Below are 17,547 nucleotides of genomic sequence, written 5' to 3'. Positions count from 1 at the left end.
ACAAAAATAAACAAGCTGCTCTTAAAATTCATTTAGCAATGCAATGGACCCAGAATAGCTAAAATAAACTTGAAAAAAGTAAAAAAAAAAAAAAAGGAACAAAGTTGCAGTTTCATACGTTACAATTTGAAGACTTACTGCAAAGCTACCACAGTGAAGACAATGTGAGACTGACTAAAGAAAGACAAAAAGGAAATGAAAACAGAATTCAAAATTCAGAAATCAGCCTTTAAGGAAGAGCCTACTCTTCATTCAGGTCCCAAGTAGCAAGTACAAAGTATGGTTTGCTGAGAACAATCAGCACTTGACTTTCGGCATGGGTGCAAAATTAATTCACCCATGTTGTCTTTTCAACAAATGATAATGGAACAAAAGGATAGTGACATGGGATCAAGGTGGGCCATTTCACAGCATATGTAAAAATTAACTCAACATGAATCACAGAACTAAATGTAAGAGCTCAAACAATAAAACTCTTGGAAGAAAATATAAGAGTAAATCTTTGTGACGGGGGTTAGAAAAAGCCTTCGTAAATATAACAACCAAAGGTACAAGGGACAAAAGAATAAATAAAGCTAATTAATAAAATTTAAAATATTTATACTTCAGATAATACCATTAAAAATATAAAGACAAGTTACAGAATGGGAGAAAACATTTACAATCACATATCTGATAAGGGACTTGTATCTAGATTACATAAAGTACTGTTATAACTGGTTATAAACTTGTTGTTAAAGAAATATAAAAGAGGCAACAAATACATGAAAAGATGCTCAACATCAAGACCATCAAGGAAACGCAAATCAAAACCACAGTGAGACTCTACTTCACATGTACTAACAAGGTTACAATCAGTAAGCAGTTAACAAGTGCTGGTGAACATAAATAAAATTTGAGAGCTGCAGGAATGTAAAATGAAAACCAACTTGACAATTCCACAGAAATATATAAGTGACCTCTGACCCAGCAATTCCATCTGTAAATATACACCCAAGAAAGATGAAGAAGGAAAATAATCGCTCTCCTGAAATGTAACTCACAAAGGAAGACAGTAGTACAAAATGTTAAATTATATAAAATGTAGAAAGTAATAACCTGGTTATTTTTTTAGAATTAAGAATTAAGAACAAATAAAATACTTTACTCACACTTTTATGTGACTTCCAGAAACATTAGCTAATTGATTCTCAAATTGATCCTGTGAAAAAGGCATCTCAGGGCTTATTAATTCCATTTAAAAACAGGAAAAGAATACTATGAGTAACTGTGTACTAAAAGTTACAAAAGCTAGATAAAACAAATTTTTCAAAGGACACAAACAATTGAAAATGACTTAAGAGAAAATAGAAAATCTGAATATATCTAAACTAAGTAAAGAGTTGGGTTAGTCATTAAAAACTTCCCACACTAGAAATAAATAAAAAAACCCAGACCAGATTTGTGTGTTCTCAAAAAAATGAAGAAGAAGCATATCCCAACTCATTCTATCAGGCTACTATTATCTTGATGGAACAACCACCAAAAACAAGTATCTCTTACTAAAATGTATATGGGCCCTCCCTGGTGGCACAGCAGATTAGGGTGCAGCAACACAAGTTAGCGGCAGCCGCTTCAGTGTGAGTTCAATCACCAGCCCAGAGGTGACCCACATGGCACAGCAGACCTCTCCTGACCCACCCGCTGCTCCCCTCAGCAGTGTACTTCATCAATCTACCTGTGCTCCCCACTCTGTCTCTGATGAGTCCTCTCACTGGTCCTGCACCTCTGGTCTGTACCCCAGTTATGTATGCCTAAATAAATAAATCATTAAAAAAAAAAAAAGGATGTAAAGTACCCCACAAAAATACCAGCAAACCATGAACAAGCGGAATTTATCCCAGGAATGAAAATCAACTAGTATAACATACCATGTCAATAAGAGATAAAACACACAGTCATCTTAATATACACAGAAAAAGCATTTGACAAAATTCAATAACCTTTCATGATTAAAAAGCCCAAACAAATGCAACAAATCAGGAGTGGAAGAACATTCCCTCAACTTGATAAAGGGAATCAGTGTAAAATCCGCAGTTAACACATCATAGTTACTGGTAAAAGTTTGGGCTCTCCCTGGTGGCACAACGGGTTAAAGCACTACATTATGAAGCTCTCCAAACCCAATGCAGCACCAGTTTGATCCCCAGCCAGGGAGCTGACACACATGGTGTGGCAGACCTCTCCTGATCTGCCCGCCACTCCTATCAGCAGTGTACTTTGTTGATCTGCCTGTTCTGCTCCCCACTTTGTCTCTGGTGAATCCTCTCCCCGCCGCACCTCTGGCCTGTATCCCAGTTCCGTAAGCATAAATAAATCTTAAAAAAAAAAAAAAATTTTTTTTACTGTTTCATCCTAAGAGCAAGAGCAAAAGAATGTCAGCTCTTGCCACTTCTATTAAAAACTGTACTACAAGTTCTAGTCAAAGCTATTAAGCAAGAGTAAGAAAAGGTATTAACATAGGGGTAAAAAATTAAAATTCAACAAAGTTCTGGAATACAAGATGAAAATGTGAAAAATTAATTTTACTTTTGTACATTTTCAATTATAAATCCAAAACAAGAGATATTTTAAAATATTCCATTTACAGTAGTTTCAAAGAACAAAATATTTCAAAGTAATTTTAACAAAAGAAGTACAAAACTTACACTACAAAAAACTACAAAACACTATTTGAAGAAAATCAAAATAAATGAAAAGGCATCCCATATTCATAGATAGAAAATTTTATTACGGGATCACACTATTCCCCAAATTTATCTATGGACTGAACACCATCTCTTTCAAAACCCCTGCTCTCTTCTTTACAAAAATAAACAAGCTGCTCTTAAAATTCATTTAGCAATGCAATGGACCCAGAATAGCTAAAATAAACTTGAAAAAAGTAAAAAAAAAAAAAAAAGGAACAAAGTTGCAGTTTCATACGTTACAATTTGAAGACTTACTGCAAAGCTACCACAGTGAAGACAATGTGAGACTGACTAAAGAAAGACAAAAAGGAAATGAAAACAGAATTCAAAATTCAGAAATCAGCCTTTAAGGAAGAGCCTACTCTTCATTCAGGTCCCAAGTAGCAAGTACAAAGTATGGTTTGCTGAGAACAATCAGCACTTGACTTTCGGCATGGGTGCAAAATTAATTCACCCATGTTGTCTTTTCAACAAATGATAATGGAACAAAAGGATAGTGACATGGGATCAAGGTGGGCCATTTCACAGCATATGTAAAAATTAACTCAACATGAATCACAGAACTAAATGTAAGAGCTCAAACAATAAAACTCTTGGAAGAAAATATAAGAGTAAATCTTTGTGACGGGGGTTAGAAAAAGCCTTCGTAAATATAACAACCAAAGGTACAAGGGACAAAAGAATAAATAAAGCTAATTAATAAAATTTAAAATATTTATACTTCAGATAATACCATTAAAAATATAAAGACAAGTTACAGAATGGGAGAAAACATTTACAATCACATATCTGATAAGGGACTTGTATCTAGATTACATAAAGTACTGTTATAACTGGTTATAAACTTGTTGTTAAAGAAATATAAAAGAGGCAACAAATACATGAAAAGATGCTCAACATCAAGACCATCAAGGAAACGCAAATCAAAACCACAGTGAGACTCTACTTCACATGTACTAACAAGGTTACAATCAGTAAGCAGTTAACAAGTGCTGGTGAACATAAATAAAATTTGAGAGCTGCAGGAATGTAAAATGAAAACCAACTTGACAATTCCACAGAAATATATAAGTGACCTCTGACCCAGCAATTCCATCTGTAAATATACACCCAAGAAAGATGAAGACATATATCCACACATAAACTTAAACAGGAATGTTCACAGCTATATTATTCATAATAGCCCCAATGTGGAAATAACCCAAATACCCATCACCCAATGAATGGATAAATAAAATATGGTGTGTCCACATAGTGAAATATTAATCAGTAAAAAATGGATGAATTTCTGCCACAAGCTACAGCACAGATGAACCTTGAAGATGTTATGGTAAGAACAGAGTCAGTCACAAAAGACTACATACGGTTCCATTTACAGGAAATGCCCAGAATAAGTAAATCTGTTGAGACACAAAGTAGATTACCAGTTGCCTAAGAGTGGCAGTTGGAATGGGAGGTCACTATAACGGGTACAAGTTTCTTTGGGGGTTGATAAAATGTTCTAAAAGTTAGATTGAGGCTTGATAGGTGCGCAACTCTGTTAAAAAAGCAAAACCACTGCATTTTATATTCTTCAAAGGGATACACTGTGTGTCATGAGTGCTGGATGTCAATAAGACTATTTCAAGGAGAGTGGAGGAGGAGGGGGAGAGTGAGAATGAGCTGCCAAGGCTCAGAGAGTAACAGACCAGGAGCAAGTTCTTCAGTTCCTAATGAAATGTTCACACCACAGACTTAAATTTCAGAAAATGCTTTAAATAGTTTCTTATGTGTGTCACTTGTAGAGACACACATTTGAGGGAGGTGGTAGGTCTCACCATCACATCAATTTGGGAATTTGAATTTCTCTTGAGGAAGCCCACAAAGTGCTAGATAAATGCTATTTACAGAAAGGTGGAAAAATGATATCACTCTTCCTCCTACAATGAGACAGTTAAGTATATGAACTGTCCCAGAGATAGGACAATCACCAAGCTCAAAGATGTTTTTTTTTATTTGCTGGAGTAGAGGTAGTTTTCTTTTTATTCTGACTTTTAACATTTGACTTATTCTAGTTCCTCCCTCACACATTCCCTTTCCAGAACTACCTATTAGTTATTAAAACTTCTGGGGAAGTCAGGGAGGCCGTAAAGCCTGGAAAATACAAGGCATCTAGCTCCTTCTAACTGGCTCTGCAGCAAGGGCCCTTCTGCACCGCCCTTTGGGATCCCCAAGGCAAAAACTCAGCACCTAACACAGAGTTCACGGTCTGTCAGTGCCCACTGCTGAGCGAACATCTGATACATAGAGAACCCCCCTTCTCACTTGATCATGTTTTTTATTCTGAAAAGAAGTACAATCAAGTAGTGATACTGTTTAGCTTTGCCTCACCCTGTTTAGCTTTGCCTCACCCTCTCCTTTTGGCTTGTTCCATTTGAAGCCCCCCTCCTCCTTTAAAGGTACATCTCAGTCTGGCCCTCTCATTCCCGACTCTCCCATGTTTGAATCAAGGGCTTCAGGAGGGAAATAAGTGTGATTCTGGCATTTGAGACACCCCTTGGTGCTCAAGTGGGCACAAAGGATCCAAGGAGATTGTTAATAAGGTACATATAAGCATTTAGGCAAGTGTCCACATTTGAGGTTTTTAGTTTCGTATCTCTTAAGTTCTCAGTTCCTTGACATCCCAAAAGTTGAAATGTATTTTATTTAATATGTTATGTTCTCAGCCACTGACCAAGGGTGGCAGCCGTAAAAATGGAGCAGCAGACACAACGTATTGTCCAGGGAGGCAACACCAAACTAACAGTATAAGAAAGCCCTTCCCAGGAATGCTGGGTAGAACCTATGGTGTGAGATGCACAGTTCACATTTCCTTAGCAACTACAGGGGCTGCAGGTCACCCAGAACCATGAGAATAAGAGAGACTTCAAATGGGTGAGTGTCAAGCAGGAAAAGGCAGAACATCCCCTTAGATATGGCATAATTTCAAGATGCCTCACTACATAAAGCAGAAAAACAACATTAACACTCACATACACCCCTGACAGAACTGAGACAACACACTAACTTCAAAACTTTCCTACTTCCCTTCAAAATCAAAAACATTACCCAGGAGTTAAGAAAGTTGGAAGGGGGGGCGGTGGAGATGCAAGATTGACTGACTTTTGTTAAGAGACGGGGGTGACACATTGTTCTTCTAAGAGAATCTCACTCTAAAATGTAAGACTCCAAAGGTAAAGAATCATCGGAAAGCCACTTGATAAACTCAAAAGTTTGTAGTGAGGATGATGGAGAAAGTACTTCAAATTTCCAAACTAAGACTTCATGACATTTCATTTAAAGAGACCCAAGGGCTTCCCTGGTGACCTAGGGGTTAAATATCTGCACTATTACGCTAATGGCCTGAATTTGATCCTGGCCAGGGAGCTAACCCACATGGCACAGCAGGCCTCAACATGGCCTCAGTTATCTTGTCTGCTGCTTCTATCGAGCAGTGTGTTCCAGTAAATCTGCCTGCTCTGCTCTCTACTCTGTCTCTGGTGAATCTCCTACCCTCCCCCCCCCACCTCTGGCCTACACTCAGTTCTTCTACACAAAAATAAATGAAATCTTTAAAATAAATAAATAATAAAAAGAGACCCAAACCCTAACCTCTGAAGGCCAAGACCACCACATAGTAAGAGGCAGAGTCCAGTAATCTGGAAGTTCTCACCACAGGAAGTCAACACCTTCTCCAAGAAGAAGCTACTCTTACAATGAATATTACTTTTCTTTTCACTCATGAGTTTGGAGCTAGATTATTTGTTTGAGATTATACTTCAAACAAATTAGAAATCCCCACCCCCTCAGACAGAAGTCAGGAAAGGCCCTCCCCACAGGTCTTCTCCTTCATCCCCAAACTACTGCAGCAGGAAAGCCAGAGGAGAAACAAGTGCTGACAGATGGGATTCCTTTGCAGAGATCTGAAATTGTGTAACTTCACTCCGGTGCTGCCAAACAACCACAACGTGCATCGCTTCAAAAATAATTACTGGAGAATTCAAAATACCAACTGCCTCTCTCACAAAGCAGCAACCACCCACACAGAGCTGAGAAGCTGATGCAGTGATAAAGAAAAGGAGGGAGAATGTTCAGCACAGGACACTCCAGACAGCAACAGCACCCAGTAAGCTGGCAGAGAGGTCTCTTCAACAGCAGGACAGGGACCGTGGTTGAAGCATGGGGCATGTCTCCTGCCCCCTTTTGCTTCTCAATTCCCAAGTAAAGCAGCAACAGGATGGAGTGGAGAGGCAGTGGAAAGTCTCAAAGGAAGAATATTAAAAAAAAAAAAAAAAAAAGCTTAGTCTTGGGCTCTCCCTGGTGGTGCAATGAGTTAAAGCACAAAACTATGAAGCTGGCCACAGCTGCCTCAGCATAAGTTTGATCCCCAGCCAGGATGGTGACCCACATGGCACAGCAGGCTCCCTCCTGTCTCACCCACTGCTCGCCTCAGCAGTGTATTTTGTCCATCTGCCTGTTCTGCTCACCACCCCTGCTCCTTAAGGCCCCTGCTCCTCTTATGCATTTATGTATGCATTAAATAAACCTTTAAAAAAAATAGTTGTAGTCTTTGGACTATACCTATTGGCGTAAGTTTCCTTCCAGCACAAAGCAGAAAAGGATTTTGTGGTAGCCCGTCTCCAAGATGGCCCCAGGAAGTCCTACTTCTGGTATTCGTGTCCTTGAACTGACCTCTGTAACCAAAAGGACGCTGTAGAAATAACAGTGTGTGGCTCCCAAGGCTTTGTCATATAAACACTGCAGTACCTTGATCATCTTGCTCTTGGATCACTCTGGGCATCAGATGCCACGTTGGAAGAACACTCAAGCAATGCCGTGGAGAGCTGGCAAACTGAGGCCTCCTGTCTCTGTTACTAACACTAACTTGCTAGCATGAGTGGACTGAGGAGTGTATCGTCTAATCCCAGTCCGCTTCCAGTCCTGGCCGACATTATGACTGCATCTTCACAAGTAGTCCTAAGCCAGACCACGCAACTAACTGCTCCAAAACGCACATCTATGAAAAGTATGGAAGATGTTTTGTTGTCTTAAGCTGCTAATAAATTGTGGATGATTTGTTATGCAGCAATAGGTAAATATAGGCCTCTTAAAACCTTTTCTTCCTACCCCAAAATAGGCAGAGGCCAGGAAGTTGCACATGTCTCCATGCATTTTCCTCTTCTCACCCACATATGACTCACAGGTGAGAGAAAAAGCAATAGCTATTTCTGAATATGTCCCTTCCCTCTTTGTTTCTCATTGAGAAGCTGAAGCTCAGCATCAAGGAAGTGAAATATTTTTAATCTAATAGGACTACTTACACAGGGATTTTTCTTTTCTTTTCTTTTTTTTTTTTTTTTACTAGTTTTGCATCATTCTCTATGTAAATTGTGCTACAAAACAATCCTAAAATACATTTTAGGGCCTCCCCACTGGCTCAAGGGGTTAATTTTCAGCACTGAGAAACTACCAGTAGCCACTGTAGCACAAGCTTGATCCCCACCTAGAAAGGTGACCCACAAGGTGCAGGAGACATCTCCTGTCTTACTTTGCTGCCTCCCTCAGCAGTGTATGTCAGTCAATCTGAAATACTGTTCTGTTCCCCACTTTGTCTCTAGTGAATTCTCTCACCACTCCCACCTCTGGCCTACACCCCAGCTCTTGAATGCATTAAAATAAAGTCCTAACAAACATTTCAATACTCCCTACTTTGTATGTGTCAAGTTAAAACATGTGGAAGATGAAAAGAAAAATTACTGGCTTAAAAGATACTTAATATGCTTCCCCCCATTACATACTCTGTCCTGGCAACATTTTAAGAACCTTTATTTCCACCGGTAAGTCTCTTCTTTCAGTGAAGAAAAGATGCACACACTCCCAGGAAAAACAAGATGTACAATATATTCCAAAGAGTTCTGGACCTGTGATCCTGAAAGCTCCATTTAAGACTCTACTATTAGCACTAAAGGTAGTGGCCTTGATTTCCCAGTCTGTAAAAAGTCTGAAAAACTTAGTCGCTTCTAATACATCTAATAAATACAGATGGAAAGCTGGTAATCTGTCACGTGGGACTGTTCCAGTGGGAAGAGCTATTGCATTTCTAACAATAACATAAGAATGCGGACCTCTGGACTGGCTAGAAGAATATAGGTGTCTGCCAAGCAAATTGTCAAATTAAATTTTTCAGTTATGAATTAATGAAATAATCTATATAGTTATTTCCACTTTGTGAATTTGGTCATCACTAGTCTAATCTCTGGAGATTTGATGTTTGTGTGAGCGCATAAGATTAATTTTCTGTACGGGCAAAGGTGACAGTAAAATCTCTAACTTAAAAGCAAGTCCTTTCGGGGGCCCTCTCTGGTAGCGCAACGGGTTAGGCTGCAGCACTGCAAGCTGGCCACAGCGGCTTCAGTGTGAGTTCGATCCCTGCCCTGGAGGTTATCCACATGGCACAGCAGACCTCTCCTGTCTCCCCTCAGCAGTGTACTTTGTCGATCTGCCTGTTTCTGCTCCCTGCTCTGTCTCTGGTGAATCTATGTGATTCAGTTATCAAATGCCCTCTGAGACAGCTGTTTTGGGTGGATAAGCCATGATCTTCCTAACACTAAAGTGAATTCAAGAGATTATGACAAAATGGTTTATACTGCCAGGGCTTCCAAAGAACAGTATCACTGGCCACCTGAAAAGACACTATGGTCACTCTTTAAATGTTAAAATGGTTTAGAACACATCTATTTTTTTAGATGGAACACTAAGTGGAGGCAACATAATTCAGAAGTATTGCAAAACTCACCCTCTCCCTCTTTTTCTGCTTAGCTATAACGCTCTACCTGATGACCATGCAAGTCTTTACAATGTATATTTCTTAAGAATGCCCTGAATTTATTATTCACCTTTAAAGGAAAATACCATTTTGACAGTCACTAAAATATTTACTCTCAGCAGGCAGACTTTGTATCTGTCCTGTTTTGTTATTTATTCAAACACTGTGGTTCTGCACTCTTAAGTCTTTGCTGGAAAAGCTGTGTTTATAGTTGTCATGCTTTTGTAGAAGACACGCTCTGGGTGAAGCACCAAACTGAAGTATAGGAGCTCGCTACATGGTTCATTTACACTCATTTATTTAAACAGAGCAACAAAGAAATGTGGCTCTGATCCCACTTACTAACTAGGAAAATCTCCAAGTTGAGAGTTAAAAACATACGAGAAAAAATGGAGCCATATCATGTTCTGAAGTTTTTAAGATTTAAATATCTTAATATAAAGTAATAAAAAAATAACAAAAAAATAAGAACAGTAGCCTGGGATGTTCTGAAATGAGCCACAAAATATTATTAGTGGGCCCTCCCTTGTGGCGCAGCGGGTTAAAGCACAGCACTGAGAATCTAAAGCCGCTTCCACATGAATTCGATTCCTGCCTGCCCTGGAGGTGACCACATGGCGTGGCAGACCTCTCTGACCCGCCCGCTGCTCCCCTCAGCAGTGTACTTTGTCGATCTGCCTGTTCTGTTCCCCACTCTGTCTCTGGTGAAGCCTCTCACCGCCCCTGAGCCTCTGGCCTGTACCCCAGTTCTGTATGCAAAAATAAACCTTTAAAAAAATATTATTAGTGGAATAAAATGGAATTATTAGCTCCATTATTTCTAGGAATTCTAATAAAGCAATCTGTATGGTAGAAGCAGGGATAGGATGTTAATTTAAAACCTTAGGAGAACCAGACTTGTAGATTCAACTGGAACATTTCAATATGTACCCAAAGAAAATGTTTGCATAGTATTTGCTTATACATGTAACTCAATGTCTCAAAATTGAAAATCTAAGACTGACTTTAATAAGATCTCCTTTCTAGGTTATATATATACAGTTTAAGACATTCCAAAAAACTTATCAATGATACAACATATATTAATGACATAAGATATATACCAGTATATCATATCAACAATCAAGTTACAAATTCTTAAACACCTAAACTTACATTAAATTCACATAATCGTTGGACAAAAGTTAAAAGCAGGTATGTCTGTGCTTGTATTAATAATGATACAAAAGTTCTCCTCACTCTTTCTTAATTTCGTTTTTTTGTAATACCTTAGATCTTTTGGTCAACTGAAAACCCAGGCAGAGTGATAGAGTGATACATCATGTCCGTTTTACAAGCAAGACCACTAGTTTTACCTCACCAAAGGGGCCTACTAAAATGGCAACCAATGCCCACACTCATTGGTTAATGAATATAGCCTAGACTTTTTTTTTAATCTAATATCCTAAATTACAAGACTGTCATTAAGTAAGGCTCTAGATCAGCAAAATTTTTCAGTAAAGAGCCAGACAGCATACATTTTAGGTTTTTGCCAGCCATTTAGGCTCTTTTCCAAGTACCCAGTGGTACTGCAATGTAAAAGCAGTCACAGACAACACCTAGATAAATGAACAGGACAACAAAACTTTATTTATGGACCCAAAAGTCTGAATTCTCATAATTTTACGCATTACAAAAAAAAATTTTCAACCACTTAACAATATAAAACCAGTTCTTAGCTCTGGGGCTGAACTATAAATGAAGGCAGCCTAGAGTCAATATCTGAGCCACAGTTTGCTGACTCCTGATCCAGCTACAAAAGAAACTAACCAAAAAAACGGTACAGCATTCCCACAAGGTTTGCAGCAGTTAATATCTGGATGTCTATACTAGGTCTTTGAAATACCTTAGGCATTAGTTAACATATCAGAGTGGGTAGGTTCAGCCAGTATTGTGAAGGGCAAGTGAGAGCTTCTGAGCAGAATTAGGATTCCGCCTCAAGAAAATAAAGGAGTGAGGGGGAAAGAATGAGGGGATGGGGAGGAGGAGGGTGGAAGGAAGGACCTTACCAAGAAGATAGCCACTGCAACTTTTATAGCAAAAAACAGTGGACAAGCCCACAATCCATAGCCTGTGCACACACACAGACACACATGAGAGGGATCTGAGAGTTCAGCTTTACAAAAACCCTGACCTAGGTGATGTCTCCTCACAGACATCTCCCAGGAAAGAGGAAAACAGCAACAGCAGCAGCTTAAACACCCTTTGTGGGGGAAGGCAGAGAACTACCAACCCAAACATTACGGAAACTATTTTGATATTCAAGAAACCTCGTTGGCTATAGTTTTATTTTACCAGTTAGTCTGAAATAAGTTTCTATTTTTGACATTGAAAAAAAAAAATCCACCAGCTCATCCACCATTTAATCCCTGGAATGGCACACAATTCTGTCTTACGAAGTTATTATAAACAAACATTTGATTGCAAAACTAGGCAAAGAGAAGGGGAGAGTGGCAGGGTGGGAATGGGGGAATATGGAATATGGTTGGGGATCACCGGGGTTTTGGTGGTGGGCAGGGAGTGAAAACATAAATTTGTAAAGGTCTGAACCTATAACCCCTAAAACAAATATAATGGTGTAAACCAATTTTAACTCATAAACATTACTTGGAGGGCAAAAAAGTAATTACAGAGTTCAGATATTCTAAGTCCCTAAAAACCTTCCATTAGAAAGAAAATTAATCTCAAAATAAAATTTAGATGTTGCCTGAATTCACAAAGTTAGATGGAGGATGGCATATAATATGGGACGTAACACACTTAAGGACCATTATCTATGAGAAAGACAGCTCTTTTACTATGTAAGCTCCAAACTGATTGGAGCTTACATAAATAATCATAATCATAAATAATCATAAATCATCCCTCTGGAAGTTACAGTGTTATATAATCTGTAACTACTATACCACCAACTCCCAGAGCCACAGAAATAAGAAAGACTGACCTTATCAGAAGCAAAATAATCAACAATTTTTGGAGAAATGGACTCATCCTGAGCCAAGAAAGTAAATTTTGACATAAAATGATTCTCAAAAAATGTGTAACTACTGAGGGCTCCTCCCTGGTGGCGCAACAGGTTACAGCGCAACACTATGACGCTATCTGCAGCCACAAGTTTGATCCCCACATGGCACAGCAGACCATTACTGAACCACCTGCTGCTCCCCTCAGCAGTGTATTTCTTTCTTTCTTTCTTCTTTTTTTTTTTTTTTTAAAGATTTATTTATTTATACATAGAGAACTGGGTACAGGCCAGAGGTGCAGGGGTGGTGAGAGGCTTCACTAGAGAACAAGCAGAGTAGAACAGGCAGATCAATGAAGTACACAATGAAGTACACTGCTGAGGGGAACAGCAGGCGGGTCAGGAAAGGTCTGCCATGCCTTGTGGGTCACCTCCAGGGCTGGAGATTGAACTGGTACTAAAGCCGCAGTGGCTGGCTTGCAGTGATGCATCCTTAACCGTTGTGCCACCAGAGAGGTCCAGTAGAGTATTTCAGTCAGTCTGCCTGTTCTGCTCCCTACTCTGTCTCTGGTGAATCCTCTCACCTCTCTCCCCACCCCTTTGGTAAATCCTCTCACCCCCACCCCAAATCTTGTATGTGTAAACAAATACTTTTTTTTTTTTCTTAAAAAAAAAAAAAGGTCTAAATACTGATATTCTTCCTACTTAGAAAATACTTGGTTTGTATTTTCACATTTACAAATATATATTACTGTGTATATATAGTTAGGTCATGAACAGGACTGTCCTGGTTCTAGATGTTGGTGAGAGGGAAGTCCAAGAACACAGGTACTCACAGGGTGGTAAGCAGTCATTCTATCTTTTAGGATCCTAAAGTAAGGGATATCATAATATATAGTGGTTCTTTCCTAGACTGTGAACCCCCACTTCCACCATACAAATGGCCTGTAATCACAAATGACTTTATAGAACTGCTATGGTCTGTGCCTCTCTAAAAGGAAAACCTCTAGAAAGAAAAGGAGAGAGTCCACTAGAAGATAACAAAACTTACAATAATGAGCTGCATAGGAAGGACCAAACAATTGGGTCTCAACAGCTTTGGAGACCTAGGTCATACAGGCTCTATTCAATTAGTAATGAATTTGTAAGAATGAATCATTCTACTGACTGATAATGATAAGGAAGGGGTACCCAAGCTGAGAGCAATTCAAAGAGGCTTTCAAATTGCTGCTTAAAATATCTTGTGAGCTTTATTTAAATTTGATGGGAAGGCTACAAAACATTTATGTCAGACTTTCAAATCTCCCTTCTGATGTGCCAAATTGGAGAGACGAAAAAGGGAAGCCATGAAGAACAGGAGGCATCTTTTGTCACTGAGAGTGCTACAAAGTAGTATGCACACATAAGTTCTCCAATATTTACACTGCCTGTTTCCATGCCATCTCTGCTTAAAACAATGATAAAAAGCAGGCAGGGCTGAATTCTCTTCAGGGGACGCACACAATTGAAAGACAAATCACAAAAGTTGAAATCATTTTACCAGTAATCGCAGCTCTGTCATGCATTCTATCACTAGAGAAAATGACTTCCTAGGCAACCTATGAAGAACTAACTAAGCAATAAAATACAGTAATTGTTAAGAGGGGAAAAACATATATGATGCAAAATTTAGGTGAATGGACAGCTGGCAGCCAGCTTCTATTGGAAAGTTGGACGTTGACAGTGAGAGATGGTGGAATGGAAACCCATGTATAGAGGGCATCCATCCTAAAGTCCCTTCTCCATAAAGCAGACAATTAAGACTTTAAAAAAGGAAATGATAGCATGATCAAAGGCTTCAGCTGTGGATTGAACTGTATGCTTCAGAGGGATAAGTTAAAGTTCTAACTCCCCTATTACACAAATGTGGCCTTACTGGGGAAAAATTTCTTTGCAGATGTCATCAATGTAAGATAATGTCACACTTATCACACTTAATGTGTGATGGCTCCTAAATGCAGTGTCTCGGTGTCCTTATGTAAAAGCTGTATGAAGGCATGGAGACATACAAAAAGGCCATGTGAAGAAGGAGGCAGAGATTGGAGTTATGCTGCCACAAACCAAGAACACCAAGAGTTAATAACAACCACCAGAAGGTAGAAGTAAAAGAAAGGATGATGCACTGGAAGGAACATGGTCCTGTCAACACTTTAATTTCAGATTTCTAGCCTCTAAAACTGTGAGACAATAAATTTCTGTTATTTTAAGTCTCTGGGCTCTGTTAAGTCACCCAGCACTTTCTTAAGGTAGCCTGGGGAAGTTAACACACCCTTCTCTGATGGCTTCCTATGTCATTGAGGAAAACAAAACAAAACAAAACAAAATAAAGCATCCTCACAATAAATTCAAGACCTCTCCTTATCTGGCTGACTTCAATCAGCCACCTAGTCACTCCACTCCAGCCTCTGGCCTCTATCAGACCATGACGCTCCCACTGCAGGGCCTCACCCTGTCATCAGTTGATCCTCTCTAAGACCTCTGCAGATGCTATTCACTCAGCGGGAAGGGTTCCCACCCAGGAGTGTGGGAAGGTTTATTCCTTCAATTTGCTCAAGATTCCTTTTCAGTAAGGTCCCCCTAATTCCCATTCCACATCTCCTATTCTCCTATCCTTACCCCAACACCCTACTCCTTCTTCTCCTGTTTTTATAACTCTCTGTAATACCTAACACAAGTTGACACCTACATTTTGCTCAACCCTAAAAGACAAATTTATAGTTAGCTCCATGAGCTCAGGACTTCTTCACTGCTGAATCACAGTACATTCTATTTATTGATTGAGTAAGTGCATTCTATCAGGACAGGTGAAAGTTAACTCAAAACTGGCCGTGTGACAAAAAAGGTTTCTACTAATTAAGTGGAACAGCAGAAGTTCCTGTAAATGAAGGGCAGATTCAAGGTTGGGCACTGAGGGGCAAGGAGTCTCTCTGGCATGATTTCTAAGGTAGACTGAGGGACTCACCACCACCTTTGCCTGGAAGGAGAGGTAATTTTGAAATAACCTTTTAAGATTCCTCCTTATCTAAAGAAAGTAAACCCTTACCTATAATTTTTGTCTCCAGCAACACCTGTCAAAAGCAATTTGGCTTGAGAAATTAGTGAAGCCAAATCTAAACATAACCTCACCTCTGCATTACTATACAATTTTTCGGAGGGCAGGAGAGGAGGAGGAGGACTCTCAGGAGAAGCAAGGGCCCAGCAGGAATATTAGGTAAAGATAATCTTAGACAGCCAAGGTGCAGACTACTCAAGGAAGAAAGCCTCTAGGAGTCACATCCCAAAACGAACAAACATTTCAAATAGGCCAGGACCTTAAAAACTGCTCTTTCTCAGTTTTACCTAAAAGACAAGTCCTTTTAAATAGCCTTAAGTCATAACTGCCTCCCCTCATTTACATTTCCAAAACATTAAACAAAAGAGACAGAAAAGGAAAAATCTTACTTTACCTTGGGTTTTGGCCCCCGGTGGTGTCGATCCTAGTGATGAATTACAGGATTCCTTGAGAGGAGATCTGATGGGAGTTTCTGCTTCAGGGGTCTCAAAATTACCTTCAGAATCCGAGCTGCCAAGGGGGAAAAATGAGGAATTACCACTTTCAACGGTATTTCCGACACCCTTTATAACCTATGTATCTGCAAAGACTGAAGTCCAGCATTTGTCCTAACTTTACAACCCACGAGTCTCAGCACGGATTGGCCGGCAGAGCTGCAGCGCATTTTCTATTAGTGTCCTCCTCGGGCTTCTGTCTGCCAGCCTCTCTCCCTGAAATCTCCATCCTCCAGTGTCTTTCTTCAGCACCATTTATTTTGAGGTCATCCTTCCCTCTGACACTCGGAAAAAAAGCGCTTTCCAACAGACTCCTTTTCTTATCAGAGCCCTTTTAAGGAGCCGCTTCCCAGAGGCTTAAAAATTAACATTGTCCCTCTCCCCCTAAAATACGCAAGGCAAATTTCGCCTCGATGCCTTTTCTTCAGGAGACTTCTCTACCTGGGTGTACAGACTCGGCCCGAGGCTGAGAATGCTGTCACCTGCCTTTCGCAATCATACGGGTGACAGCTCAGCAGAGACCACCATTTCTCACCAGCTGCCAGGGGCCTGTCATCACACGACCTTCTTTACCGAGGCTGCATTTTTCGGGACACAGTCGGGGACGGGGGATGGTGGGGTGGTGGTAGGGGAAGAGCCCCTGAGAGAGACTTCTTTCCTACAGGGAGGGCCCTAAGTCCCACCGGGTATGACCCATGACATTGTGTGTGTGTGTGTGTTTAGGGGACGGAAGGAGCAAAGCTTCACGAAAACGACCACGGCGGATGGGGATGCGGAGAGACTGCAGATTCTGGGTAGGTTCCGAAAGCTCACACCGCAACTGGGGGCCACAAAACACACGGGAAGGCAGAACATTCTGAACTTTCGAATGCACAGCGGGGACCTGGTTAAGGGCAGCCACGCAACATTGCCATGAAAATGGTTACGCGGGTGGGCGAGCACACACGCACACAGAATGAGCCGCAGATGGATGGATGGCAGCACGACTGCATCACCGCTGGGATGCGTGTACTTGCCTGAAACTCAAGGATTTGGTCTCGGCTTGCGAGTCCTCCTCCTCGGGGTCGCCCTCGGGCCCTCCGGCCTCGTCCTCTCCGGCGCCCCCGCCGCGCACCGCAGACCACGTCCATTTCGCCCACTGCACGGGGGACAGGATCTGCCAAGAGCTGAACGCCATTCCTCCGGCTCCCGCGCCTAGGAGGTGGGGAAGGGGGAGAGCCTTTTTTCCCTTTCAAAATGGAGGGAACCGGTGACAGGCGCCTGGAAGCGTCAGAAGCCGAGGCGCGGATGTGGTTAAGCGGGCGCCGTCGGGGGCCCGGGTGGAGCGCTTCCTCTCGGGCGGCGGGCAGCGCCGTTTCCTCCCGTCCTCCTGCCCAAAAGGCGCGGCC

At 40.7% G+C, this 17,547-nt stretch overlaps 1 protein-coding gene across 7 annotated transcripts in view; it reads right to left on the bottom strand.

The window, feature by feature from the left end:
- TACC1 (transforming, acidic coiled-coil containing protein 1) overlaps positions 1-17,547 on the bottom strand; it is a 102,194-nt gene that overhangs the window by 36,803 nt on the left and 47,844 nt on the right. For 3 of the 7 annotated variants that reach the window (XM_012724857.1, XM_004682257.2, XM_012724858.1), the window contains exons 1-2: positions 17,176-17,528; positions 16,060-16,175 (exon numbers count right to left, since the gene is read on the bottom strand). The exons of 1 other annotated variant lie outside the window; for it this stretch is intronic. In XM_012724857.1, the coding sequence (XP_012580311.1) occupies positions 16,060-16,175; positions 17,176-17,336 (277 nt within the window). In that variant the 5' untranslated portion in view covers positions 17,337-17,528. Of the gene's footprint in view, positions 1-16,059; positions 16,176-17,175; positions 17,529-17,547 lie in introns of those variants that run through there. 3 more of the 7 variants (XM_012724854.1, XM_012724855.1, XM_012724856.1) reach the window with 2 other exon arrangements.

This window comes from Condylura cristata, unplaced genomic scaffold, assembly GCF_000260355.1.
Source record: "Condylura cristata isolate star-nosed mole 26May11 unplaced genomic scaffold, ConCri1.0 scaffold00014, whole genome shotgun sequence".
Lineage (NCBI taxonomy): Eukaryota > Metazoa > Chordata > Mammalia > Eulipotyphla > Talpidae > Condylura > Condylura cristata.
This window is presented reverse-complemented; position numbering and strand designations above follow the sequence as displayed.